The 26,908-nt window shown below is 45.9% G+C and overlaps 2 protein-coding genes across 4 annotated transcripts in view; both read right to left on the bottom strand.

The window, feature by feature from the left end:
- Nucleotides 1-2,092: 2,092 nt before the first annotated feature.
- On the bottom strand, nt 2,093-12,635 carry GIMAP5 (GTPase, IMAP family member 5). The gene is given in 4 exon segments (NM_001079769.1): nt 2,093-2,699; nt 2,836-3,340; nt 7,171-7,219; nt 12,509-12,635. Coding segments are annotated over 3 exon segments (645 nt in total). The 5' UTR covers nt 7,214-7,219; nt 12,509-12,635; the 3' UTR covers nt 2,093-2,602.
- A 10,685-nt stretch (nt 12,636-23,320) lies between these two features.
- GIMAP1 (GTPase, IMAP family member 1) overlaps nt 23,321-26,908 on the bottom strand; it is a 41,038-nt gene continuing 37,450 nt past the window's right edge. Inside the window, exons 5-7 of one of the 3 annotated variants that reach the window (XM_059885989.1) lie at nt 25,745-25,968; nt 25,258-25,306; nt 23,321-24,312 (exon numbers count right to left, since the gene is read on the bottom strand). In XM_059885989.1, coding sequence (XP_059741972.1) covers nt 23,459-24,312; nt 25,258-25,300 — 897 coding nt within the window. In that variant the 5' untranslated portion in view covers nt 25,301-25,306; nt 25,745-25,968 and the 3' untranslated portion in view covers nt 23,321-23,458. Of the gene's footprint in view, nt 24,313-25,257; nt 25,307-25,744; nt 25,969-26,470; nt 26,638-26,908 lie in introns of those variants that run through there. The other 2 variants (XM_059885988.1, XM_059885990.1) reach the window with 2 other exon arrangements.

Raw genomic sequence — 26,908 nt, 5'->3', positions numbered from 1 at the left:
GGGCTTCAAGGTCGACTCCACCGGATCTGAAGTCTCCGCCATCCTCTGCTCAGCCCAGTGTCCTCTGAGGGCCCGGGCAGTGGGGGGAGTCAGAGTCCCCAGGAGGCCGACAGAAAGCTGGCTCCCTCCTGACCTTGCTGTCAGTGCCACTCTGTGTCAATTCACCCCCTCATTGTCTGCATTCCTGTCATGTCCTCTCCATCCCCACACCTCCCATTATGGCTCAGGCCCGGATGGATGGCTGAGACAGAATTCTTTTATTCTGAGTGTGATGCCATGTTTCTAGGCTCACACTTATTTAGTCCAACCGCCACATTGCTGCAGCATGATCTTTCTGAAATTCCTAAGCTGCTTAAAAACCTTGGGGAGAAAGCCCTTGAACCCGCCCAGGGCCCCGCCCAGCCTGGTCCCTCCCTGCCTCCTCCAGTGATTCTCAATCTCCTGCCTGACCCAGCATTACCGGTTGGGGCACAGACTTGGATTACTGTGATTCTGAATGGCTTGCCTGCTCCCTCTGCCTGAAGTCAGTCCTGGAGGGAGGGGCCGGCACATTTCTAGAAGCCCCGGCCTCACCGTGGCCACGGCACCTCTGCCCCTGAGTCCACACTCTCCTTCTGGTTGACATCCCACCGCGGACAAATTTCTCTCACACCCATTTTTAGTTTAATTTATTCATTGGCCCACTGGGTTTTCGTTCCTGCCTGGGCTTTCTTTAGTCATGACCAGTGAGGGCTACTCTTGCTTCCCTGTGTAGACTCTCACTTCCGGCTCACCCTCATTTTTATATGCCTTCCTCCCTCTACCACACAGGTGCCTTTGGCCTTACTTCTCTCAGATCCCTGGCGCCCAGCAGAGACCCCGACATTGGGCAAATCAGCTATGTGTGGGTGGAGCAGAACTGGATGAAGTCAAGGAAGGGAGAGGCCAGCTTGGGTCAGACAGTGTGGGAAGACCGCACGGAGGAGGAGGTCCTTGGTCTGAGAACTCTGAGATGCTTGGTGTTTCAAGGGTTTGAGGAGCTCACACATAACACTCCTTGCACAGGTTGGAATCGGTTATGGAATAGCACTGTTGAGATAAACCACACCTTTATCACCAGCAGGGACATGGACAATGAGTTGGGCGTCACAGAGAGTTCATCATTTACCCACCCAGTCACAGGCTGCCTGTGCAACTGTGGGTCTTCCCTACAGGGTATGAAGGCATGGGCAGCTATCCCATAGAAGAAGTTGGCAAGGGGTCACCCAGACCCTTCCTCATCTGATTTCCTCTTTCCACTGATTTGGTGACCTCCGCTCAGACTTCACCCCAGTGTATGCCTGCTTCTCTTTCCTACCACTGAAATGTGCAATGCCACCTTTCCCCCAAATTTCTACAGATATCACACACGATTGTGCTGACCTTGGGATTCAAGATGTTCCACTACATCCCAGCTCAACCCATGATGGAAAATCTCCTCTAAAATGGGAGTGGGCAAACCACAGCCTGCAGAGCAAATCAAGGCTGAGGCCAGTTCTGTATATAACCTGTGAGCTGAGGAGGGCTTTTATATTTTTTAAAGGGTGAATAAATCAAAAGAAGCAGAATGTTTCATTGCCACATATGAAAAGTTCATGCAATTCAAATTTCTAAACTTGTAGGGAATGCAGCCTTGCAGATCACTTCCTTCTTGTCCAGGGTGGCTTTCATGCTCAAGAGGATGGTTGAGTGTTGAAGGAGACCAGATGGCCGGCTAAGCCTGAATTCCTACACTTATCATCTGGCTGTCATCCAGCCCTGCTCTAAGGATTTCTGGTTCTTTAATTTCCCAGTGGCTGAGTATCAGAGATCTTCCTCCTCACCCCATCTTCAGGGCCTTCTTCCTTTCTCCCCTAGCCTCTTCATACCCCAGAGATGTCCCAGAACATCCTAGTCTTTCTCTCTTGTGGAGTGTACAATTTTTTTTTTACACCCTACAAGGAAGTCAGAGTATCTTTCATATAAGATAAGCAATTTCAACTGTAAAAAGTAGGTCCCCGGTAAGATGCTTGCTCACACAGCATGTCAGTCCACTCACTTTCCTTTATGCAAACTCCTCAATATTTCTTGATGATGTGCATTTAGTTTATTATTTGCCTTCACCATTTTTAACACAACAGAAAGGGAATTTTTTCCCCCTTTGGATTTTATTTACCTAAAAAGCAACTGAAGAAAAGGGATGGCATGTCTGATGCAAGGAAGCGAAATTGTAAGTGAAATTATGTAAAAAGAAAATAAAGTTCCTGATCAACATAGATATCAGTTCAGTTCAGTCGCTCAGTCGTGTCTAACTCTTTGTTACCCCATGAACCACAGCACACCAGGCCTCCCTGTCCATCACCAACTCCCAGAGTCTACCCAAACCCATGTCCATTGAGTTAGTGATATACTGACTCTGAAAAAAATGGAAGCTGACGGCAGATGTCATCTGAAAATGCTCAGCCTTGATGGGTACACAAAATAATTACAATGGCAAGAAAAATCAAAAGGCACAGGACAAGAAGAACAAATATTTTGACATGAGAAACAATCCAGGCTTTGAGTCGGAGGAGCGCCTTGAAGGCAGAGTTTCTCTCCGCCTCTTTCAGGTCTTGCTTTTGCTTTGCAACCTGCAGCCGTACCTTGTCCAGGTAGCGCCTCTGACCTTCTCCATGGGCGCCACCCCCCATCTGCAGGAGCATCTGTGCATCAAAGAAGAGCTCGTTGGTGAGGAAGGCACTCTGGTGCTCCCGCTCCAGCCCCTCGATCACAGCCATCAGCTGGGCCAGCTGCTCTCTCTGCTCATCCCCCAAGGCCCGGTTGTTGAAGGCACAGTACCTTCGCCCGCACTCCCGGACCAGGCGCCTCAGCCTGAGGTTGTCTGTGTTTGCCACGTACTCATCCAAGGATCCGCCCTCTAAGTCTTCCTTGTGGGTGAAGAGGATGACCATGTATCTCTCAGCTCCTGCCCCAAAGACCTCCTTCACCCTGGTCACGGCCACCACGTCCTGCTCGGTGAAGCGCCCCAGCTGGGTCACCAGCAGCAGCACGTGGGGCCCTGGCACCGACAGCAGGTAACAGGCTCCGATATTCTCATACACCTCTTGATCCTGGGCCTCAGCCTCGAAGATGGGAGGCGTGTCCACCACCACGATGCTCCTCCCATTCCACATGCCTGTTGCCCTCTGACACTTCCTGGTCACCGCCTGGGCCCCCAGCTTGGATTCAAACACGGGCTGGCAGAGGATGCTGTTCCCAGTGGCACTTCTCCCGCTGCCTGTTTTCCCTACCAGGATGATCCTCAACGAGGAGGAAGGTTCAAAGCCCTGATGTTCTATTCCGCCTGTTAAAAAAAGAATTTTCTTGTTTTACCATAGTAGTGATTCTTTTTTTTTTTCTTTAATTTAAAATTTTTATTTACTCTTGAAGTAGATAACGAGCTGGCTTAAAACTCAACATTCAGAAAACTAACATCATGGCACTGGTCCCACCACTTCATGGCAAATCGATGGGGAAACAATGGAAACAGTCAGAAATTTTATTTTCTTGGGCTCCAAAATCACTGCAGATGGTGACTTCAGCCATGAAATTAAAAGATGTTTGCTCCTTGGAAGAAAAGCTATGACAAACCTAGACAGTGTGTTAAAAAGCAGAGACATCACTATGCCAACAAAGGTCTGTTTAGTCAAAACTATGATTTTCCCAGTAGTCCTGTATAGATGTGAGAGTTGGACCATAAAGAAGATTGAGCACCGAAGATTTGATGCTTTCGAACTGTGGAGAAGACTCTTGAGAGTTGCTTGGACTGCAAGGAGATCAAACCAGTCAATCCTAAAGGAGATCAACTCTGCATATTCATTGGAGGGACTGATACTGAAGCTGAAACTCCAATACTTTGGCCACCCGCTGCAAAGAAGAGCTGACTCAGTAGAAAAGACCCTGATGTTGGGAAAGACTGAAGGCAGGAGGAGAAGAGGACAACAAAGGATGAGATGGTTGGATGGCATCATGGACTCAGTGGACTTGAGTTTGAGTAAACTCCGGGAGATGGTGAAGGACAGGGAAGCTTGGTGTTCTGCAGTCCATGGGGTTTCAGAGGAGGACATGACTGAGTGACTGAGCAACAACAAGATGATGAGCATTGTTGTTTCAGTTTCAGGTGTACAGCAAAGTGATTCAGTCATTCCTATGTGTGTATCTATTTTTTTTTCAAATTCTTTTCCTATTTAGATTATTTAGAATACTGAGCAGAGTTCTCTGTGCCATACAGTAGGTCTTTGTTGGTAGATTTGTCTTTGTTAGTGATTCTTAAGATTTTTCTATCACTGACTTTTTGTGGTATCTCATGAAAGCTATGGACCTCTCTCTGCCAAACAGTGATATGAAAATCATACAGATGTTTGCATACAAATTTAGGTTGCTCTTGACTGGTAGGAAGCCCACATTGGGAGCCCAAGCTTGGACCCATACCCAAAAGCCAGAACTGCTACACTATGAAGGATGCTCCAAGGACTTCTTCAGGACCAATGAAACACAGATTTTTGGAAAGAAAAATGATCCTTTGCTTTTCCCATGATGTTACTTAGGCCAGTTTCATGCTAATCTCAGGTGAAATTACAAGGAGGTGAGGATAAATCATAAACAAGAAAATATTATCATCTGCTTTTCACCCACTAGTTCCCAGGCACACAGACTGCTCATCACAGTCATCTGAACCCTGGGAGTAAAGGAAGTCTCAGATGTTAGAGTCTCAGTGACCTCCCACTGAGGACCAGCTGAATGTCCCTGGGTTTCTGCTCTTAGAGTAGGGATTTGAATATTGGAAAGTGAGCTTGTGGTTAATGTCAGGGACAGAGTCTGACAGATGATCTTGGATGGGTGGCTGAAGAAGAGATGATAAGAACATTCAGTTCAGTTCAGTTCAGTCACTCAGTAGTGTCTGACTCTTTGCAACCCCATGAATTGCAGCACGCCAGGCCTCCCTGTCCATCACCAACTCCTGGAGTTCATCCAAACTCACGTTCATCGAGTCGGTGATGCCATCCAGCCATCTCATCCTCTGTTGTCTCCTTCTCCTCCTGTCCCCAATCCCTCCCATCATCAGAGTTTTCTCCAATTAGTCAACCCTTCACATGAGGTGGCCAAAGTACTGGAGTTTCAGCTTTAGCATCATTCCTTCCAAAGAAATCCCAGGGCTGATCTCCTTCAGAATGCACTGGTTGGATCTCCTTGAAGTCCATGGGACTCTCAAGAGTCTTCTCCAACACCACACTTCAAAAGCATCAATTCTTCGGTGCTCAGCTTTCTTCACAGTCCAACTCTCACATCCATACATGACCACAGGAAAAACCATAGCCTTGACTAGACGAACCTTTGTTGGCAAAGTAATGTCTCTGCTTTTCAATATGCTATCTAGGTTGGTCATAACTTTCTTTCCAAGGAGTAAGTGTCTTTTAATTTCATGGCTGCAATCACCATCTGCAGTGATTTTGGAGCCCCCCAAAATAAAGTCTGACAGTGTTTCCACTGTTTCCCCATCTATTTCCCATGAAGTGATGGGACTTGATCATGATCTTCGTTTTCTGAATGTTGAGCTTTAAGCCAACTTTATCACTCTCCACTTTCACTTTCATCAAGAGGCTTTTAATTCCTCTTCACTTTCTGCCATAAGGGTGGTGTCATCTGCATATCTGAGGTTATTGATATTTCTCCCGGCAATCTTGATTCCAGCTTGTGCTTTTTCTAGCCCAGCATTTCTCATGATGTACTCTGCATATAAGTTAAATAAGCAGGGTGACAATATACAGCCTTCACGTACTCCTTTTCCTATTTGGAACCAGTCTGTTGTTCCATGTCCAGTTCTAACTGTTTCTTCCCGACCTGCATACAGGTTTCTCAAGAGGCAGGTCAGGTGGTCTGGTATTCCCATCTCTTTCAGAATTTTCCACAGTTTATTGTGATCCACATAGTCAAAGGCTTTGGCATAGTCAATAAAGCAGAAATGGATGTTTTTCTGGAACTCTCTTGCTTTAACCATACATATTTTGGAAAGATCATTCATGTGGCTGATAGAATTACAGGAAATTATAACAAAAGTGGTGTTGGTGAGGGTCAGTCTGTACCAAGAGCTAAGTCTTCTAGGGATGAAGAGAGTGAGAATGCAAGGATTTCTGGAGTTCTTATAAGCCCAAATGAATTAAATTCATTTTAGGCTCCTAAAATCTGTTATTTTACTCCTTTTACTCTATGTTGGTCTTGCCTTTGCTTAAGGATTCTGGATTTTTTTCAAACATGATTACTAAATCTCTGTGGGGGAAATTTGGGCTTCCCAGGTGGCACTAGTGGTAAAGAAGCAGCCTGCCAATACAGAAGATGCAAGAGACCCAGGTTTGATTCCTGGGCCAGGAAGACCCCCTGGAGGAGGGCATAGGAACTCATTCCAGTATTGTTGCCTGGAAAATCCCATGGACAGAGGAGCCTGGTGAGCTACAGTCCCAAGGGTCACCAAGAGTCAGACACAATTGAAATGACTTAGCATGCAAACATGGGGAACCTGCCCTCTTTTCAGCTGAGCACAGGTAGGGAAAGACATTTTGGTTCCAAATCTCCTGACTTCTGACTTGAAATTTTGTTTTCACATTTCCCATACATCACCACGCAAGGCAGAGCTTCACACTTGGGTGTGTGGGCTATGCTGATGGCAGGGAAGATAAACAACAAGATGAAAGTGAAAGTCACTCGGTTGTGTCCTACTCTTTGCAACCCCATGGACTATACTGGGGCTGCCCTTGTGGCTCAGCTGGTAAAGAATCCGCCTGCAATACAGGAGACCTAGTTTGATCCCTGGGTTGGGAAGATCCCCTGGAGAAGGGAAAGGACTATACAGTCCATGGAATTCTCCAGGCCGGAATAATGGACTGGCTAGTTATTCCGTTCTCCAGTGGATCATCCCAACCCAGGGATTGAACCAAGCTCTTCCTCATTGCAGGTGGATTCTTTACCAGCTGAGCCACCAGGGAAGCCCAAAGAACATGATAGCTAACTTTTTCTTCTGCAGTTTAAAATAATTGGTTTCTCTTCTGTCTCAATATTTGAGGTCAGGGAGTGGAGGAGGGAAGACAGTGATTTTTCCCCTGGTGTCCAGAGAGCATGAGAATTTGGAGGGTTTCTTACCTTCAGCCATGGTTCCGTATCTGCTCCTCTGAAGCCCTTCCATTAGTTTCTGGAATAAAAAGAAGAAAGGAATAAAAGCAAGTGTCCTTATAGGAGTTGGTCCAACCAGTCCATTCTGAAGGAGATCAGCCCTGGGTGTTCTTTGGAAGGAATGATGCTGAAGCCAGTACTTTGGCCACCTCATGCGAAGAGTTGACTCATTGGAAGAGACTCTGATGCTGGGAGGGATTGAGGGCAGGAGAAGGGGATGACAGAGGATGAGATGGCTGGATGGCATCACTGACTCGATGGACATGAGTTTGAGTGAACTCTGGGAGATGGTGATGGACATGGAGGCCTGGCGTGCTGCGATTCATGGGGTTGCAAAAAGTCAGACAGGACTGATGGACTGAACTGAACTGAACTGAACTGAAGGCCTGAGAACACCTGCAATTTAGACAGCCAAAAATAATTATCTTTACATGAGTCATTTCCATTGCTAACTTTCTAACTTATATTTTGCTTTCAAATACCCATATATAACTTTAAGCAAGACAGGTGATGCTAGGTTATGTTAACATAGTGAGCTCTTGCTATTCTTCCTCCTTCTGCAGGAAAGCAAGAAATGTTTGAATATGCATTAGTTGATTATCTCCCTTCAAGCTGAAAAGGCATGAAATAAAGAAAGCCTTCTTCTAGGAATGAGAAGTCGGACTTTTTATTAGTTTATTATTAGAATCAAGGTAGGCAAACTTGTTAGACTAGACAATAAAATTTGCCTTACTGTAAATGAATAGTGGTTTGTTTGAAGTACTGGGCATTTCCAGTCCCAGAAACTCTTTGTATCAGACGGACATCCCAGTGGCAAAGAGGAAAGTACAATGCACCTTCCAGTGGGAGTGTGGAATTGGGGTCCAGGGCTCCTTTGAGGATGGACATGAGAGGGAGAAGGGGAAGAGGCCCGAACATAGTCACCATCCTCCCTTCCTCTGAGCAGCTGGGGGAAGAGAAACTGGTGCCCTGACTGAGGGACAGAAGCAACATTAGGGACAAATTCAGGATAAAGTCATTGCCTGCTCAGTTTTAAATCAAATGTCTTTAAATCAATAGCCACTGTAAAAAATCCTAGTCGATGTCACCAGAAATTAGCAAAACCATGGAGATAAAGGTTTCATTCAGCTGAGGCATGCTATTATGCCATTCTTCTTGGTGCTAGAAAAGATAATTGTGCATTAGAAAAGGCAAGCCTGCAATATGCAAGTATAATTAAAATGAACTCTGAGCCTGTATTTTATTTCGTCAATGTTAAAGATTATGCAGTCATGAAACAAACATTTTAAGGAGAGAAATACACAGAGGAATGAAATGAATGCCCACCATTTGCAATGAACAAATCTCAGCATTTTGGCATTGTTATTGCTGCTATTCTGTTGGACTTAAAACATTAAAAGAACATCACACATATAGCTCCATTTCTTTATTTTCTGGCTACTCCACTTCCCAGTCTCATTCTCACTCTTCCTTTCAGAGGTAATCAGTATTCTGAGATGTTTATGTCTCTTTCTCAATTGTGTATTTACACTTGTACATACACATCGGTCTATAGTTAAGATATAGTACTATTTGGTATTTTCATCTTTTATGGAAGTGACATTATTTATGTAATATTTTATCTAATTCTTTCTTAACAAACATTTGGTGTTCCAAATACATCCTTGCTACTACCAAGAGTGCTGCAGAAGAGTCCTGCACACATCTTGTACACGTGACAATCTCTGGGATGGACTGCTTCCACCTGACTAGATGTTGCCAAGTCCGACTCCAGTAGACTTGTGCTATCAGGCTGGCAGCAGCCACATGTAAGCATCCCTCAAGTCTTCACTTACACTTGGTAATACTAGATTTTTAATTTTTTGGTTACCCTTTTGGGCATACATTAGAATGTCTAATGTCTTAATTGGTTTAAACTTGCATTTTATTGATTAACATTGAATTCAGAATGGTTTTCATAACTGATTTGCTTATTTAGGTTGATTCTGGTATTACTACCTTTTTTACATTTTTATATTCACACAGTCGGGATGCATAGAAATGGTCCCCATTAGGGAAACCATCCCTTGTCACACTGTCAGAATATATTAAGATAACTTCCTTCCTTTCCTTTTTCTCCCATACCCGTCTCCCTTCCTTCAGCCCCAGAAGAGCATTTTCCTCACCACTTTTTCCCACATGCTGTCCTTGTCTCTGATAAATTATACTCAGTTCAGTTCAGTTCAGTCGCTCAGTCATGTCTGACTCTTTGCGACCCCATGAATCGCAGCATGCCAGGCCTCCCTGTCCATCACCAACTCCCGGAGTTCACTCAAACTTCAGTCCATCAAGTCGGTGATGCCATCCAGCCATCTTATCCTCTGTCGTCCCCTTCTCCTCCTGCCCCCAATCCCTCCCAGCATCAGAGTCTTTTCCAATGAGTCAACTCTTCGCATGAGGTGGCCAAAGTACTGGAGTTTCAGCTTCAGCATCATTCCTTCCAAAGAACACCCAGGGCTGATCTCCTTCAGAATGGACTGGTTGGATCTCCTTGCAGTCCAAGAGACTCTCAAGAGTCTTCTCCAACACCACAGTTCAAAAGCATCAATTCTTCGGTGCTCAGCTTTCTTCACAGTCCAACTCTCACATCCATACATGACCACAGGAAAAACCATAGCCTTAACTAGATGGACCTTTGTTGGCAAAGTAATGTCTCTGCTTTTGAATATGCTATCTAGATTGGTCATAACTTTCTGTCCAAGGAGCGAGCATCTTTTAATTTCATGGCTGCAGTCACCATCTGCAGTGATTTTGGAACCCCCAAAAATAAAGTCTGACACTGTTTCCACTGTTTCCCTGTCTATTTGCCATGAAGTGATGGGTCCAGATGCCATGATCTTCGTTTTCTGAATGTTGAGCTTTAAGCCAACTTTTTCACTCTCCACTTTCACTTTCATCAAGAGGCTTTTTAGTTCCTCTTCACTTTCTGCCATAAGGGTGGTGTCATCTGCATATCTGAGGTTATTGGTATTTCTCCCGGCAATCTGATTCCAGAATGTGCTTCTTCCAGCCCAGCATTTCTCATGATGTATTCTGCATATAAGTTAAATAAGCAGGGTGACAATATACAGGCTTGACGTACTCCTTTTCCTATTTGGAACCAGTCTGTTGTTCCATGTCCAGTTCTAACTGTTTCTTCCTGACCTGCATACAGGTTACTCAAGAGGCAGGTCAGGTGGCTTTTGCTAAAACTGAACAAATTCTCTGACATCGTTTCTACCTCAGATGAGATTTTCTATATAATGGAATGAGTATATCAATGTGGTAAAAATGATGAAGATAGTGGTGACAATGTTGATGAACTTTACCATCATAATAAATCTCTGTGCATTTATTTTAATTTTAAAGTTTCTTTTATGTCCATTATTTTAATTGTTCTTCAAAATTCCCTATGATGTGACCAAGATAGGTATTAACTTTTTATTAAAATATTGGGAAACTGAACCTTAACTGCTCTGCCCATGATCACACAACTGCCATGGGGCTAAGAGCAAAAAATGACACATTTTGCCTGCATATTCTCTTAGATTTATCAGGGCAGAAAAGTGATTATAAAGTCAACCAGCCTCTTGAAACATCACATACCATGTTGCCATCCCTGGTCAGGACAAAACTGAAGCCAACAGGCTGGAAGCTTGCCCTAAAGCCAACAAAGAGAAGTGTATTGCAAAATTTGGGGTGCATTTTTTAAAAAATTCAAACATAAAATTGCAGGGGACAGAAGTTGCTCAGAAAGGAAGGATTTCAGTTTTAAATGATCTTGTGTTTTTCTGTGGCTTGATGATCAGTGTGACCCAGATGGAGCTCTGTGGCTGCCACAAAATGCCATCAAATTTCCGGTTGGTGAGCAGAGGTGCAACACCGTCCTCCTGAACCATCTTCTTAGTGGGTCAGGCTGCCGAGGAGACACATCCCACTGAAGAATGGATTTTTTTTTTTTTTTGGGTGGATATTAATAAATACCAAAGTGTCCAGAGACTGGTCAGAAAGGATATTAATGGAGATGCTGAAATGACAGGATATTAAAAGGACTGAATCAAGCCTAGGAAGACATCTGGAAGTAGTGTAAACCTGAAGCAATGTGACACGTGTCAATTGCAGAGTAGACAAAAGCGGAAAAATGAAGAATGGAGGCAGATTTCTTCTCCACAAAGAAAATCTTAATCCTCCCCAAACGGGATCAGGAATCATGATAGAGACGATGTGCAAGCAGAGATTATAAGGGTATCTGACAGGAACAGCAGGAGGAGCTAACTTAGGGAGGAGGCTGAAGCAAATGAACATCATATACCTTCTGATCTTTAAATTGGACTAAACTGATATAATCTTGACAATACATTATTCTATCAAACCATAGGAAAGCGGGCTGTCTCATGTATGCTGTTTCTGGAAAGGTAAAAATATTTTTCATTTTTCCTCATTCATGAGTCTCTCCTTCCCGGTGTGCCCCAGTCCCTCTGTTTCCTGGCATCGCTGGTTTCACAGTTTAGCATCATAATTTCATAACACAGCTCTCACAGGGGGTTGACAGCAGACCAAGGATGGTTCCTGTACACTCTGGAGTCTCTCTGCCATAGAATCGAGTTCTACATCGTGTCGCAGGAAACGTGTGGTGTCTCTGGGGGAGAATGGGGTGGCTTTCAGAAGATCAAGGTCTTGGAACAATGTCCACTGAGAGGTTTCATTGGGAACACGTGACTCAGCGAGAGTACTCTTCCTGTGGAGCCCTAGGAATGGATTCCTGCACCCTGCCATCTCTGGGAGGTGGTGCTTGTTACGGATGGGCCGGGGGTGGTATTGGAGAAGTTAAGAAGGTAAAACTTCAGATGTTCGCTCTACCTACTTAGGGCACCTTGTGAATTTGAGTTTTTCTCATCTGTCAAATGAAAGAGACTATTAGTGAAGCTCTGTGAAACCCTGTGAAGCTTGTGAAAATCAAAGGAGCTAAGAAGTAGGCCACGACACAGAAAAGATCGCAGCCCTGTGGAAAGCGATAGGCTATGAACGCGGAGTGAGCCGTTCCCAAACCCGCTTCAGTCGCTCTGGGAACCCGCTGTTGTACATAACGCTCTCTATGGGCGCCGGGTTTCACTGACAGGGGAGCCCAGAGGCATGGATCCGGTGTGAGGTCGCACCAGAAGTCAGTAGCCCTGATTGAACTGCTGGCTCCAGACGCCCTCCCCAGCCCCAGCTCCCCTCCTGCTTTGCTCCTCGCCGCTCACCCCCCGGTCTCCCCAGAACCCCGGGACCCCCGCCAGTGTCCCCTTACCAGGCGCGGTGCAGCGGGCTGGGTGCGGGCGGGTCGGCGAGAGCGCGCGGCAGAAGGTTGCAGGGCACGACTGTAGGATAAGAAAGAAAGTGGGGCTAACGGAGGGCGCCCCCTGTCCCCTCTGGGCGGGGAGAAACTGCTGCCCGCCGAAACTCGAGAGCACTGGGTTCAGAGCGTGCGCCACCCCCCGCCCCTCAGCCTCTACTCCCCAACCCCGACTGCACTCAGGGATGCTTCCTGTCAGAGACCGCGAGCGCCTCGCCCCCTCTCATTTCCTCTTTAAGACGTGAGAGAAGGAAAGAACTGATGTTTGGATTGTGAGAGAACAAAATATGGACCCCCGCCAACTCCCCGTCCCTCACCCCCTCGTTGCTAAAGCCCACTGGTTGCCTCCGTAGGAGTGTTTGGTTATGCGGAGAACTTCTTTACCCTCAGTGCAAAGCTGGAGCAAGGTGCAGAACAGGATAGAATGGAACCCTCTTCCTTTCCAGAAACTCCGCAGAACTGGGGGTCAGAGAGCCACTGTCCTTGTCTTTTGTTTTTGGGGTAGAAGTTTCTGTTCTTAGGGAGTGTGTGTGTGTGTGTGTGTGTGATTTTTGAGGAGTGGTAGGCAGTTCTTTTTGACTGTGTGGGTCACAACAAACTCTGAAAAATTCTTCAAGAGATGAGAATACCAGACCATCTATTTGTCTCCTGAAAACTGATGTTTTTGAATTGTGGTGCTGGTATGTGGGTCAAGAAGCAACAGTTAAAACTGGACATGAAACAACTGACTGGTTCAAAATTGGGAAAGGAATATGTCAAGGCTGTATATTGTCACCCTGCTTATTTAACTTATGTGCAGAATGTGCTGTGCTTTGCTTAGTTGCTCTGTCCTGTCTGACTTTTTGCAACCCCATGAACTGAAGCCCACCAGGCTCCTCTGTCCATGGGGATTTCCAGGCAGGAATACTGGAGTGCGTTGCCATGCCCTCCTCCAGGAGATCTTCCCAATCCAGGGACTGAGCCCAGCTCTCCCTCATTGTAGGTGGATTCTTTACCATCTGAGTCACCAGGGAAGCCCAAGGATACTGGCGTAGGTAACCTATCCCTTCTCCAGGGGAACTTCCTCAGCCAGGAATTGAACTGGTGTCTCCTATGTTGCCACGGTAGAGTCTGCCTGCAATGTGGGAGACCCGTGTGTGATCCTTGGGTTGGGAAGATCCCCTGGAGAAGGGAATAGCAACACACTCCAGTATTCTTGCCTGGAAAATCTCATGGATAGAGGAGCCTGGCGGACTACAGTCCACAGCATCGCAAAAAGTCAGACATGACTGAACAACTTCACTTTCACTTTCTCCTGCATTGCTGGCAGATTCTTTACTAGCTGAGATACCTGGGAAGCCCTATAAGCAGAATACATCATGTGAAATGCTGGGTTGGATGAATCACAAGCTGGAATCCAGATTGCCAAGAGGAATATCAACAGCCTTAGATATGCAGATGATACCACTCTAATGGCACAAAGCCAAGAGGAACTAAAGAGCCTCTTGATGAGGGTGAAAGAGGAGAGTGAAAAAGTTGGCTTAAAACTCAGCATTCAAAAAACTAAGATCATGGCATCCAGTCCCATCACTTCATGGCAAATAGAAGGGAAAAAAGTAGAAGCAGTGACAGATATTATTTTCTTGGGCTCCAAAATCACTGCAGCCACAAAATTAAAGGATGTTTGCTCCTTGGAAGGAGAGCTATGACAAACCCAGACAGCATATTAAAAAACAGAGACATCACTTTGTCATTAAAGGTTCATATAGTCAAAGCAATGGTTTTTCCAGTAGTCATATACAGATGTGAGAGTTGGACCATAAAGAAGGCTGAGCACTGAAGAACTGATGCTTTTAAATTGTGGTGCTGCAGAAGACTCTTGAGAGTCTCCTGGACACCAAGGAGATCAAACCAGTTAACCCTAAAGGAAATCAGCCCTGAATATTCATTGGAAGGACTGATGCTAAAGCTGAAGCTCCTATATTTTGGCCATTTGATGTTAAGAGCTGCTGCTGCTAAGTCGCTTCAGTCGTGTCCGACTCTGTGTGACCCCATAGACAGCAGCCCACCAGGCTTCCATGTCCCTGGGATTCTCCAGGCAAGAACACTGGAGTGGGTTGACATTTCCTTCTCCGATGCATGAAAGTGAAAAGTTAAAGTGAAGTCGCTCAGTTGTGTCCAACTCTTTGTGACCCCATGGACTGCAGCCTACCAGGCTCCTCTGCCCATGGGATTTTCCAGGTAAGAGTACTGGAGTGGGGTGCCATTGCCTTCTCCAGTTAAGAGCTGGGTCATTGGAAAAGACCCTGATGCTGGGAAAGATTGAAGGTGGGAGGAGAAGGGGACAACAGAGGATGAGATGGTTGGATGGGCATCACCGACTCAATGGACATGAGTCTAAGCAAGCTCGGGGAGTTGGTGATGGACAGGGAGGCCTGGCATGCTGCAGTCCATGGGGTCACAAAGAATCGGACACGACTGAGTGACTGAACTGAATTGAACTGAAACTTAATGGGAGTAAAGAGTGAAAGGAAATACAAAATAAGAATTGGGCCAAGATGAGGTTGAATATAAGATATTCCCTCATAGCTCAGTTGGTAAAGAATCCGCCTGCAATGCAGGAGACCCCTGGTTTGATTCTTGGGTTGGGAAGATCTGCTGGAGAAGGGATAAGTTACCCACTTGAATGGGTACCACATGGACTATATTGGGGTTTCTCTTGTGGCTCAGCTGGTAAAGAATCCGCCTGCAATGTGGGAGACCTAGGTTTGATCTGTTAGGTAGTTGGAATAGGAAAAAGGAGTCCAGAATCAGATCAGATCAGATCAGTTGCTCAGTCATGTCCGACTCTTTGTGACCCCATGAATCACAGCACGCCAGGCCTCCCTGTCCATCACCAACTCCCGGAGTTCACTCAGACACACGTCCATTGAGTCAGTGATGCCATCCTGCCATCTCATCCTCTGTCGTCCCCTTCTCCTCCTGCCCCCAATCCTTCCCAGCATCAGAGTCTTTTCCAATGAGTCAACTCTTCGCATGAAGTGGCCAAAGTACTGGAGTTTCAGCTTTAGCATCATTCCTTCCAAAGAACACCCAGGGCTGATCTCCTTCAGAATGGACTGGTTGGATCTCCTTGCAGTCCAAGGGACTCTCAAGAGTCTTCTCCAACACCATAGTTCAAAACCATCAATTCTTCGGTGCTCAGCTTTCTTCACAGTCCAACTCTTGCATCCATACATGACCACAGGAAAAACCATAGCCTTGACTAGATGAACCTTTGTTGGCAAAGTAATGTCTCTGCTTTTGAATATGCTGTCTAGGTTGGTCATAACTTTCCTTCCAAGGAGTAAGCATCTTTTAATTTCATGGCTGCAGTCACCATCTGCAGTGATTTTGGAGCCCAGAAAAATAAAGTCTGACACTGTTTCCACTGTTTCCCCATCTATTTCCCATGAAGTGGTGGGACCGGATGCCATGATCTTCGTTTTCTGAATGTTGAGCTTTAAGCCAACTTTTTCACTCTCCACTTTCACTTTCATCAAGAGGCTTTTGCGTTCCTCTTCACTTTCTGCCATAAGGGTGGTGTCATCTGCATATTTGAGGTTATTGATATTTCTCCTGGCAATCTTGATTCCAGCTTGTGTTTCTTCCAGTCCAGCGTTTCTCATGATGTACTCTGCATAGAAGTTAAATAAGCAGGGTGACAATATACAGCCTTGACGGACTCCTTTTCCTATTTGGAACCAGTCTGTTGTTCCATGTCCAGTTCTAACTGTTGCTTCCTGACCTGCATACAAATTTCTCAAGAGGCAGATCAGGTGGTCTGGTATTCCCATCTCTTTCAGAATTTCCCACAGTTTATTGTGATCCACACAGTCAAAGGCTTTGGCATAGTCAATAAAGCAGAAATAGATGCTTTTCTGGAACTCTCTTGCTTTTTCCATGATCCAGCGGATGTTGGCAATTTGATCTCTGGTTCCTCTGCCTTTTCTAAAACCAGCTTGAACATCTGGAAGTTCATGGTTCACATATTGCTGAAGCCTGGCTTGGAGAATTTTGAGCATTACTTTACTGGCATGTGAGATGAGTGCAATTGTGCAGTAGTTTGAGCATTCTTTGGCATTGCCTTTCTTTGGGATTGAAATGAAAACTGACCTTTTCCAGTCCTGTGGCCACTGCTGAGTTTTCCAAATTTGCTGGCATATTGAGTGCAGCACTTTCACAGCATCATCTTTTAGGATTTAGAATAGCTCAACTGGAATTCCATCACCTCCACTAGCTTTGTTTGTAATGATGCTTTCTAAGGCCCACTTGACTTCACATTCCAGGATGTCTGGCTCTATGTCAGTGATCACACCATCGTGATTATCTGGGTCGTGAAGATCTTTTTTGTACAGTTCTTCTGTGTATTCTTGCCATCTCTTCTTAATATCTTCTGCTTCTGTTAGGTCCATACCATTTCTGTCCTTTATCGAGCCCATCTTTGCATGAAATGTTCCCTTGGTATCTCTGATTTTCTTGAAGAGATCCCTAGTCTTTCCCATTCTGTTGTTTTCCTCTGTTTCTTTGCATTGATCGCTGAAGAAGGCTTTCTTATGTCTTCTTGGTATTCTTTGGAACTCTGCATTCAGATGTTTATATCTTTCCTTTTCTCCTTTGCTTTTTTCTTCTCTTCTTTTCACAGCTATTTGTAAGGCCTCCCCAGACAGCCATTTTGCTTTTTTGCATTTCTTTTCTATGGGGATGGTCTTGATCCCTGTCTCCTGTACAATGTCAGGAACTTCATTCCATAGTTCATCTGGCACTCTATCTATCAGATCTAGGCCCTTAAATCTATTTTTCACTTCCACTGTATAATCATAAGGGATTTGATTTAGGTCATACCTGAATGGTCTCTTGGTTTTCCCTACTTTCTTCAATTTAAGTCTGAATTTGGCAATAAGGAGTTCATGGTCTGAGCCACAGTCAGCTCCTGGTCTTGTTTTTGCTGACTGTCTAGAGCTTCTCCATCTTTGGCTGCAAAGAATATAATCAGTCTGATTTTGGTGTTGACCATCTGGGTGATGTCCATGTGTAGAGTCTTCTCTTGTGTTGTTGGAAGAGGGTGTTTGTTATGACCAGTGCATTTTCTTGGCAAAACTCTATTAGTCTTTGCCCTGCTTCATTCCATATTCCAAGGCCAAATTTGCCTGTTACTCCAGGTGTTTCTTGACTTCCTACTTTTGCATTCCAGTCACCTATAATGAAAAGACATCTTTTTGAGGTGTTTCAGTGCAATCTCAAAATCGACAGAATGATCTCTGTTTGTTTCCAAGGCAAACCATTCAATATCATAGTAATCCAAGTCTATGCCCCAACCAGTAACGCTGAAGAAGCTGAGGTTGAACAGTTCTATGAAGACCTACAAGACCTTTTAGAACTAACACCCAAAAAAGATGTCCTTTTCATTATAGGGGACTGGAATGCAAAAATATAGGGGACTGGAGCCCAGAATGGTGGTGGCTAAAAGACTAGGAAGGGAAAAGCCTGATAAAAAAGAACAAAGGAAGGTCTGAGGACTGGAGTGAGGACCTCAGGTAGAACAAACAGCACTCCTGGCTAGCCCAATTTACATAGGTCAGGCCCAGGGGAGGGAAAAAACATAAAAAGAGGAGCCAAAGGGCGGGGTGGCGGGGGGAGGTCTCTCCCTTCCTCTCTCTCTCTTTCTCTCCCTCCCTCTTTCTCTCTCTCCCCTTTCTCTCTATCTCTGTCTCACACTTTCTCCCTCCTTCCATCCCTCCCTTGCTCTCTCTCTCTCCCCTCTTTGAAGTCTTTTGGGTGAACATGCCCTCACGCCTGGAGGATGTATTTTCCTTTATTTTCTAAATAAAACTGAGCTGTAACACAGAGCTGTGACACTGATCTGTCCGAGAGCTGTAACACAGTCTCTCTGAGAGCTGAGACATGGTCTGTCAAAGGGCTTTAATGTCTGTTGCCTTAAATTTTTGTTGCGACGAGACAGAACGGAGGAAATTATACACTCCCTTGACAGATCCCTGGGTTGGGAAGATCCCCTGGAAAGAGGAAAAGCTACCCACTCTAGTATTCTGGCCTGGAGGATTCCATGGACTGTATAGTCCATGGGATCACAAAGAGTAGGACACGACCGAGCGACTTTCACTTTCATAAGATATAAAATAAAACAAAATACTACATTATTTTGGAAGATAACTACTTTAAAAGAAAAAGTAAAAGACAAATTTAGAAAAAAAAACCTTAAAATATTTATTGCTGAAATAAGCAAGCACAAATCCAGTTCTATAAGAAAAGGCATATATTACCACTATTAGATGAAGGCTCCAGGGCAGGAAAAAAAAAGTCCTGGGTCATAGTCTAGCTCTGGCTTCCTCAAGGACTTATAGGAATTCCTCTTCTAGGGCATTCAGTCCACATGGTATTCTTTGGAAGGAGTAGTGGCATCTGTCCAGCCAGGCTGATGAATACTGAATATTGTGCATAATTATTGAATCTTGTACAACACTGAAAATGGTACAAGACTAGGTAAGAGGGTATGCAGTGTTTGAAATCTGCTTGAAAACCTCATCATGGCCAAAAACAACTCTCAGAAGTAAGCCAAAGATGAACCTCTCTGTGTAAAATGAAGCTGATTCAGGCAGTAGGGCATGGAAATATGAAAGAAGCTTACCAACACATTAACAAGGAATAAAAGGTGAGAGGAGACCTATGTAAATGATATGAATATATATTCACTTAGAGCATTTTTGAGAAGTTATAGTGTTTTGATCCTGTGTCTGGTTAAGGAAGCTCTTTTTATATGACAGGAAAAATAGTTTCAGGTTCTGATTTGCCACTTTTTGCCTTTAGAAAATCACTTGATTCTCAGTAGATTACTTTCCTCTGCAAATAAAAGGTTCTTAATGATAATTATCCTTCATACTTCATGAGGTAGTTTTTATCATAAAATATTAATCAATAAATTATTATAGTATTCTCTCTAAAATTATGTTTTCTATTTTATGATCAATCTTGCATTATTTTCCTTTATTATCTATTTTGTATTCAATTCAGTTCAGTTCAGTTGCTCAGTCATGTCTGACTCTTTGTGACTTCATGAATCACAGCACGCCAGGCTTCCCTGTCCATCACCAACTCCCGGAGTTCACTCAGACTCACGTCCATCGAGTCAGTGATGCCATCCAGCCATCTCATCCTCTGTCGTCCCCTTCTCCTCCTGCCCCCAATCCCTCTCAGCATCAGAGTCTTTTCCAGTGAGTCAACTCTTCGCATGAGGTGGCCAAAGTACTGGAGTTTCAGCTTCAGCATCATTCCTTCCAAAGAACACCCAGGGCTGATCTCCTTCAGAATGGACTGGTTGGATCTCCTTGCAGTCCAAGGGACTCTCAAGAGTCTTCTCAAACACCACAGTTCAAAAGCATCAATTCTTCAGTGCTCAGCTTTCTTCACAGTCCAACTCTTGCATCCATACATGACCACTGTATTACATGTGTATTATTAAATTATATATATTTAAACTTTTTTTGGCTGTGCTGTGTAGCATGTGGGATCTTAGTTCCCAGACAAGGGATTGAACCCATGCCCCCTGCAGTGGAAACATGCAGGTTCCAGGGAAGTTCTGACATCATTACACTTAAAAAACTAAAAATTGTGTCTTCCGTTTACTTATGAGTCTGTGCTATGCTGTGCTTAGTCACTCAGTCGTGTCTGACTCTGCAACCCCATGGAATATAGCCTGTCAGGCTCCTCTGTCCATGAGGATTCTCCAGGCAAGAATACTGGAGTGGGTTGCCAAGCCCTGCTCCAGGGGATCTTCCCAACCCAAGGATCGAACCCAGGTCTCCTGCATTGCAGGTGGATTTTTTACTGTCTGAGCCACCAGGGAAGTCCTACTTATGAGTCTATATAGCTCTAAATCTAAGAATTAGAAACTAGCAATATTTTAGAGAATAAGTACAACTTTGATTGTACTTTGTAAATATATTTGATGACTAATCATACGGACTTTTTATTACCACTAGCACCCGACTCTGTGGAATAGAATAATATGGAATAGTTATTATTATAAATACTAAGTGTGGAGTATTCACGAGTATGAAATTTATGTATTTCTGAGTATGAGTATGAAATTTATTTATGAAGATTATTATTATGATGTTTCCTCTACACTTTTCATTTCTGTGTCATATTCTTATGGAATTTAACCTACAAAGTGCTTTCTTTTGCATTAGTTCATCATACATATTAAGATTAATTTTAATATACACATCTCAAGAAAAGATGAAGCCCCATGGCCACAAAGTCTCTGAGCAAGTTCATAGGGGTGGGTTTTAGAACACAAGCCCTCTGCACATCTTCTGCTCTTTCTACTGTACCCCACAGCGGTCCCACTGATACCCAAACAGGGCATTTTACCCACAATGTCAAGCCTTCTTCTGATCCTATACATTTCTAGATGCTACAGTTTGCACGAGAATTTGACAATCCTAACACTCATATTTGGGGCTTCCCTGGTAGCTTAGATGGTAAAATATCTGCCTGCAATGCAGGATACTTGGGTTCAATCCCTGGGTCAGGAAGATCCCCTAGAGAAGGGAATACAACCTACTCCAGTATTCTCGCCAGGAGAATTCCGTGGACAGAGGAGGCTGGCAGGTTGTAGTCCGTCAGGTCACAAAGAATCGCACACAACTGAGCAACTAACACTCATATTTGTCTTAAAAATCGTATTTACATTTACAAACAAGACAATAAGTAATGATAGAAATTGGAGGGTATAGATGTACATTTGGATGTGAGAAAATGAAAAAATGAAAGAACAGCAGGTTAAATTCAGTCCTGTGGTAAGCAGTCTTGGCCCACAGCGCGTGCTCGTGCACACGTGGTCCTGGAAGGGCAAGCTGCAGACCTGGCGGTCCCCGCCACAACGGCCCTTTCCTGGGCGCCTCAGTTTGTAGAAAGATTTTCTCTCTGGCTGAGAGTCCCTGCATGGGCCCAGCAGGCAGCTAAAGAAGGAATTGATAATAAATTTTTTTCCAGCTAAACTTCACTGAGTCTAAATCACTGCCCTCAGGCCCCCCTCCAACTGCAGGCAGCCTTAAGGCCAGAGTCCATCCCAAGTCTCCCTAGAACTTTACTCTGAGGTGGCATTGAAGCGCATGCGCATAGATTCCTGCTCCACGGAAACTGGGATGGCCTTAGGGTGCCTGCGCACAACCTCACTCCCCCCGCCCTCCATTATCCCTCTGGCCTGCTCCATGCCCCCCGCACATCACCCTCCCCCTTAGCACACTTGAGCCCTGATAGTCTTGGGGTATCTGCATCCTTCTGCATCCACACCACCTAACTAGGGTGTGGCTGATAGAAAGGCTTCCCTTTAAAGTGTTGTTTCAGAAATAAGGAAACGATAACGATAACGACTGTTTACACAACGTAAGGATGTGGTTCAAGGACTTAGGTGGGTTGACCCACCCTCTGTAAAAACCCATAACGGTGCAGCCACACCTAACCTCGAGTTCTCTGTGGCTCTCTGCTGATGCACCTGCGGCTTCCTGTCTTCTCTGAAACAGGAACTTTATTATTATTTGCATAAAAATCCAGATAGATAACTACATTGAAGACATTGCATGTTATTTTCCCCAAATCTTACTTCATTTGGGACAGACATGAACCATAACACATGCTAGAAAATTTGAAATTGTGTTATTTTCAGTACAGTCACATTTAACTTCTTGGTTCTAAGTCATTGTACTGGTAAATAAACTGATGTATGTGTGTGTGCGCTCAGTCGTGTCCAACTCTTTGCAACCCCATGGACTGTAGCCCACCAGGCTCCTCTGTCCATGGGATTTTCCAGGCAACAATACTGGAGTGGGTTGCCATTCCCTGCTCCAGGGTATCTTCCTGACCCAGGGATCAAATACGCAGCTCATGGGTCTCCTGCATTGCTAGGTGGATTATTTTGGTGGCTCAGCTGGTAAAGAAAGAGACCTGGGTTTGATCTTTGGGTTGGGAAGATCCCCTAGAGAAGGGAAAGGCTGCCCACTCCAATAATCTGGCCTGGAGAATTCCATGGACTGTCTAGTCTCTGGGGTTGCAAAGAATTGGACAGGACTTGCAATGTCACCTGGAATTAAACATTAACATGTTTGACTGTGATTTCTCTTTCCTTGATGATAATAAAAATCTGCAAGGTCACTGAAGGGAGATCACTACCTATAAGAACTACAAAATAGCAAGAAGAGTCTGTATAGGCTATGGTCTGAATGCTTGTGTCCGCCCCCTCCCCCCTCAACATTCACAGGTTGAAAACCTAGTCTGGAGAGGAGGGTATTAGGAGGTGGTGTCATTGGGAAGGTCTTAGGTCAGGAGGGTAGATTCCTCATGATTGGAATTAGTGCCTTGTTCTAATTGAGTGTGAGGGCACAGTCAGAAGTTGGCATTCGCAATCTCAGGACTCTCCCCCAAACCCGATCATGATCATGGACTTCCAGCCTCCAGAACTGTGAGGAATAAATGTCTGTAGTTTTTAAGCCACCCAGACTGTGTGTGTGTGTGTGTGTGTGTGTGTGTGTGTGTGTGTGTGTGTTTAAAATAGCGGTCCAAAGAGAGGAAGGCAATGTCTAAACAAACAAACCAGCAAACAGACACACACAACCTCAAAATAAAGAGTGGGATTCCTTTGCTAGGAATCCATTTTCTACCAAAAACTGCCATTTTACAATTTCTCACAGATGATCAATACCTCAAAATAACTAAACACATTTTTAAGGATGTTTTAAAGTGGTAAACTTTATTTTAAAACTATGTGCTGGAGTAAGCATGAAATTTCTGAAAACTGATTCCTTTGAAATCCCCCTTCAGATCCAAGTGTCCAGGTCCTTTCTTGCCAGGTGACCTGCAAGACTGAGGTCACACCGTCACCGCCTCGGGCCGACGCCTGCAGAGCAGGTACAGCAGGAACAGGGCGCCCAGCAGGGCGGCTAGGCCCAGCTTACACCGGGTCCCCAGCCCCGCCTTGGGCCACCGCCACAGCCCGGCCAGCGGCCACGTCCGCGCGCGGGCGGCCAGTCGCTCCGCCACCCTGCGCAGCCTCTCCTCGGGACTCAGCCCGCCCAGGGTCTGCGCCAGGCGGTACACGTCGTTGGTGTAGGGGGCGCCGCCGTGGTCCCTCACCAGCTCCTCCACCAGCCCCATCAGCTCCCCGACCTGCGCCTCCCGCTCCCCGTCAGCCGCTCGGTTGTCGAAGGCGCAGCAGCGGCCCCCGCACTCGGCCACCAGCTCCCGGAGCGCGCGGTTGTCGGTGTCGCGCACGTACTGCTGCAGCGAGCCCCCGTCCAGGTCCTCCCTGCGGGTGAAGACCACGACGGCGTGCGCCGCGATGCCCGCCCCGAAGAGCGCCTTCACCCCGCGCCAGGCCTGCAGGTCCTGGGCGGTGAAGCGGCCGAGCTGGGTCACCAGGAGCACGGCGTGGGGCCCCGGGGCCGACAGCAGGTAGCAGCGGCCTCTCTCCTTGAAACCCGGGTCTGCCTGGGCGACCTCGGGGCTGAAGAGGTCCGGGGTGTCGAGGACTTCCACGTCCCACGAGGCCCAGCAGCAGCTCCCCGTGGCGCAGGCCCTGGTCACCGCTGTGGTCGCGAGCCTGGAGAGGAAGTGCTTCCGCTGGAGGATGCTGTTGCCCGTGGCGCTCTTCCCGGTCCCCGACCTCCCGGCCAGGAGGAGGCGCAGCCGGCGCTCCTGCAGGGCGGACCTGAACTCCTGGAAACCTGTGGGCAACGGTGGTCTGTAAGTTTCGGAACCTGAGAGCAACATGTCCCGGTTCCCGGGTCACCTGGACGCCTTGCGAGCAAAGGAGAACAGAACGCTTCCACGGTTGTGTTTGGGGCCAGACCTTTACTGAGTGACCTGGTGTGAGATTTGGGCACTCCAAGGGGGTCTCTACCCGTCTATTTCTCCCGTCTTTGGCGTCACACGTGCAGCTGTAGGTGCTCCAGCAGCTGCTGAATGTCTCTCTAGAGGATGCGCCTTTGTAATACAGGCCATTACTTCGTCTGATATGATCTGTCATCCAGGCTGTGCAGAGCTGGTCCCCAGTGACAATTTCTGTCTTATTTTCCCTGATACTGTCCCACTGGAGAAAGGGGTGGGGCAGTGGGCCCAGCCGGGAGGGCTATCTGGAGTCCCAAAGCCGGAGATTGAATCATAGACCTGTCCTCTACCAGCCTGGTAACCCTGGAGAGCTGCTTAATCTAAGTGTTAAACCTCTTCTGCACAAACGGAATCAATATTGTAGCGCTGTACTCAAAGGCTGTTGGGAGGATAAGACCAGGCCATCTCTCTTCCCTCCCTCCTCCTCCTCTCTTCTTCTCTCTCTTTAAACTGCTGTCTAATAACCTCCATCCATGTTCACTAACACCTTCTACCTGGTGAATCATGTTCTCTCTAATACACGATCTGATGCCCTCTATGTCCCCTTCTGTTCATTCATTTTACTTTGGGAACAGAGCTGCAGGTTAGTCAAAGAACTTAGTATCTCACAGCAGGGTGGGGGTACAGATCCAGGTGAAGTGCCAGCTCCAGGCCTCTTGCTGCTTCACCCCAGCATTGAGATGCCTCTCGGCTTCTCTCTGTTCAGTCTTGAATTAGCCCATTCCCCTACTACCTAGAGCTCACTCCTGGGGACAAACACTCATTGTGAGACGTGTTCTTACCATAGGCATTTTCTTCATCTCTTGGCATCTTCCGTCCTCCCATGATTACCTGAAAGAATCCCAGACACAATTTGTTCATTCACTCATTCATCAAATAGGTGTAACTGCCTACAATGTCAGGTCAAGTCCAAAATGCTGGTGACCCCACTGTGAGAAGGTCATAGTTCCTGCCCTCCTCTGAGCATCGGAGTTTAGGGAAGGAGGAGCCTGGTCTGGGTTGGGATGATGCTCTGAGAACACCTGGTGAGCTTGGCTTTGTCTTCTCAGGGCCCCCAAATGCAAAGAGCAAAGGGGAGATAACACTTAATCCCATCCATGCCAATGAGTAAACTTAAGATGTTAATTTCTCCAGGTGATTCCATGTCAGGTGGTGCTAATGGTAAAGAATCCGCCTGCCAATGCAGGAGATGCAAGAGATGCGGGTTCGATTCCTAGGTCAAGAAGATCCCCTGGAGAAGGAAATGGCAACCCACTACAGTATTCTTGCCTGTAAAATTCCTGGACAGAGGAGGCTGTTAGTTTGCAGTCCAAAGGGTCAGCAAAAGTTGGACACGACTAAGAGACTGAGCACCTATGTCAGTGACGTAAGCTGTTGGAAACAAGATTTCCCAGGAGTTTCAGCAGCGAGGGTGGTGATGGAGGGTGGGCTTGAGAAAACCCCGAGAACAAGAGTTTGCTCACTGACTGAGGATCTACCTTAGGGTCGCTGGCCTGTGAAACAAGCAAGAAGAAAATTGGAAAACAGACGTATTTCCCAAACTCATCTGGAGAGTTTCTACTCTTAGATAACAACATAGTTTGACTTCTCCTTATGTATCTAAATATGGGGAGACTGGGATGCTCTCCTCCAGCTCTTTATGTTCTGGCCCTTGAGTCTGAGGCTTCTCAAAGTACAATGATTACACCCACTCAAACATCATTTAATACAATTAAACATTTTGTGGTCGTTTGCCTGATCATGCAAGCTTCTGAACATGAGCCCACAGTCTCTGCTCAGTCTACTTCTCTAGCCTCATTTCCAATGAATCCCACCTCGCCTGCCCCCTCTTCACCCCTGCCCTCAGTCTGCCACTCCAGACACAGATTTCAGCACCCTTTCCCAACCCACCTCGGGCTTTCCCTCCCAGGACTCTTCATCCCACCCTACATTTCTGCCTGAGTCCTGTCTGTACTTCAACATCCATTTCAAATTCTACCTCCTCATGTCACCCACCTGTTTCCTGCAGGTAACTGTATTCAATCCCATTTGGCACCAACAGGGAAGGAAAAGCAAAGGGAGAGGCTGGGTGAATAACCTCTCTCTGGCCAGAGGACTCAGAGGGCAAATTTGTCCAGAACTCAAGCCGAAGCTGTTTGTGTTTCTGCAGTCACTCTCCTGCTGCCCCATGCAAAGCTTTCAGTAAAGTTTACCCCGGGGCAAATCACATGATATGATTAGTTATTTTGTGTCTAGGCATCAACAAAGTCCCATAATTGACATCAGAGCAGAAATGAAGAAAGAGCCATAAGATTCAAACCCTAGAAGAAGAGTAGCTAAAGCAAGAGGTCCTCACCAAAGGTGGAAATGAGGAAGTGTGCTACAGGGAATCCACAAAACTCTCGAGTAGGTCATTGGGATTTCCAGATAGTTTGAAATGTGGGTTAAAATCAT

The sequence above is a fragment of the Bos taurus genome, chromosome 4 (assembly GCF_002263795.3).
Source record: "Bos taurus isolate L1 Dominette 01449 registration number 42190680 breed Hereford chromosome 4, ARS-UCD2.0, whole genome shotgun sequence".
NCBI classification, from domain to species: Eukaryota; Metazoa; Chordata; class Mammalia; order Artiodactyla; family Bovidae; genus Bos; species Bos taurus.
This window is presented reverse-complemented; position numbering and strand designations above follow the sequence as displayed.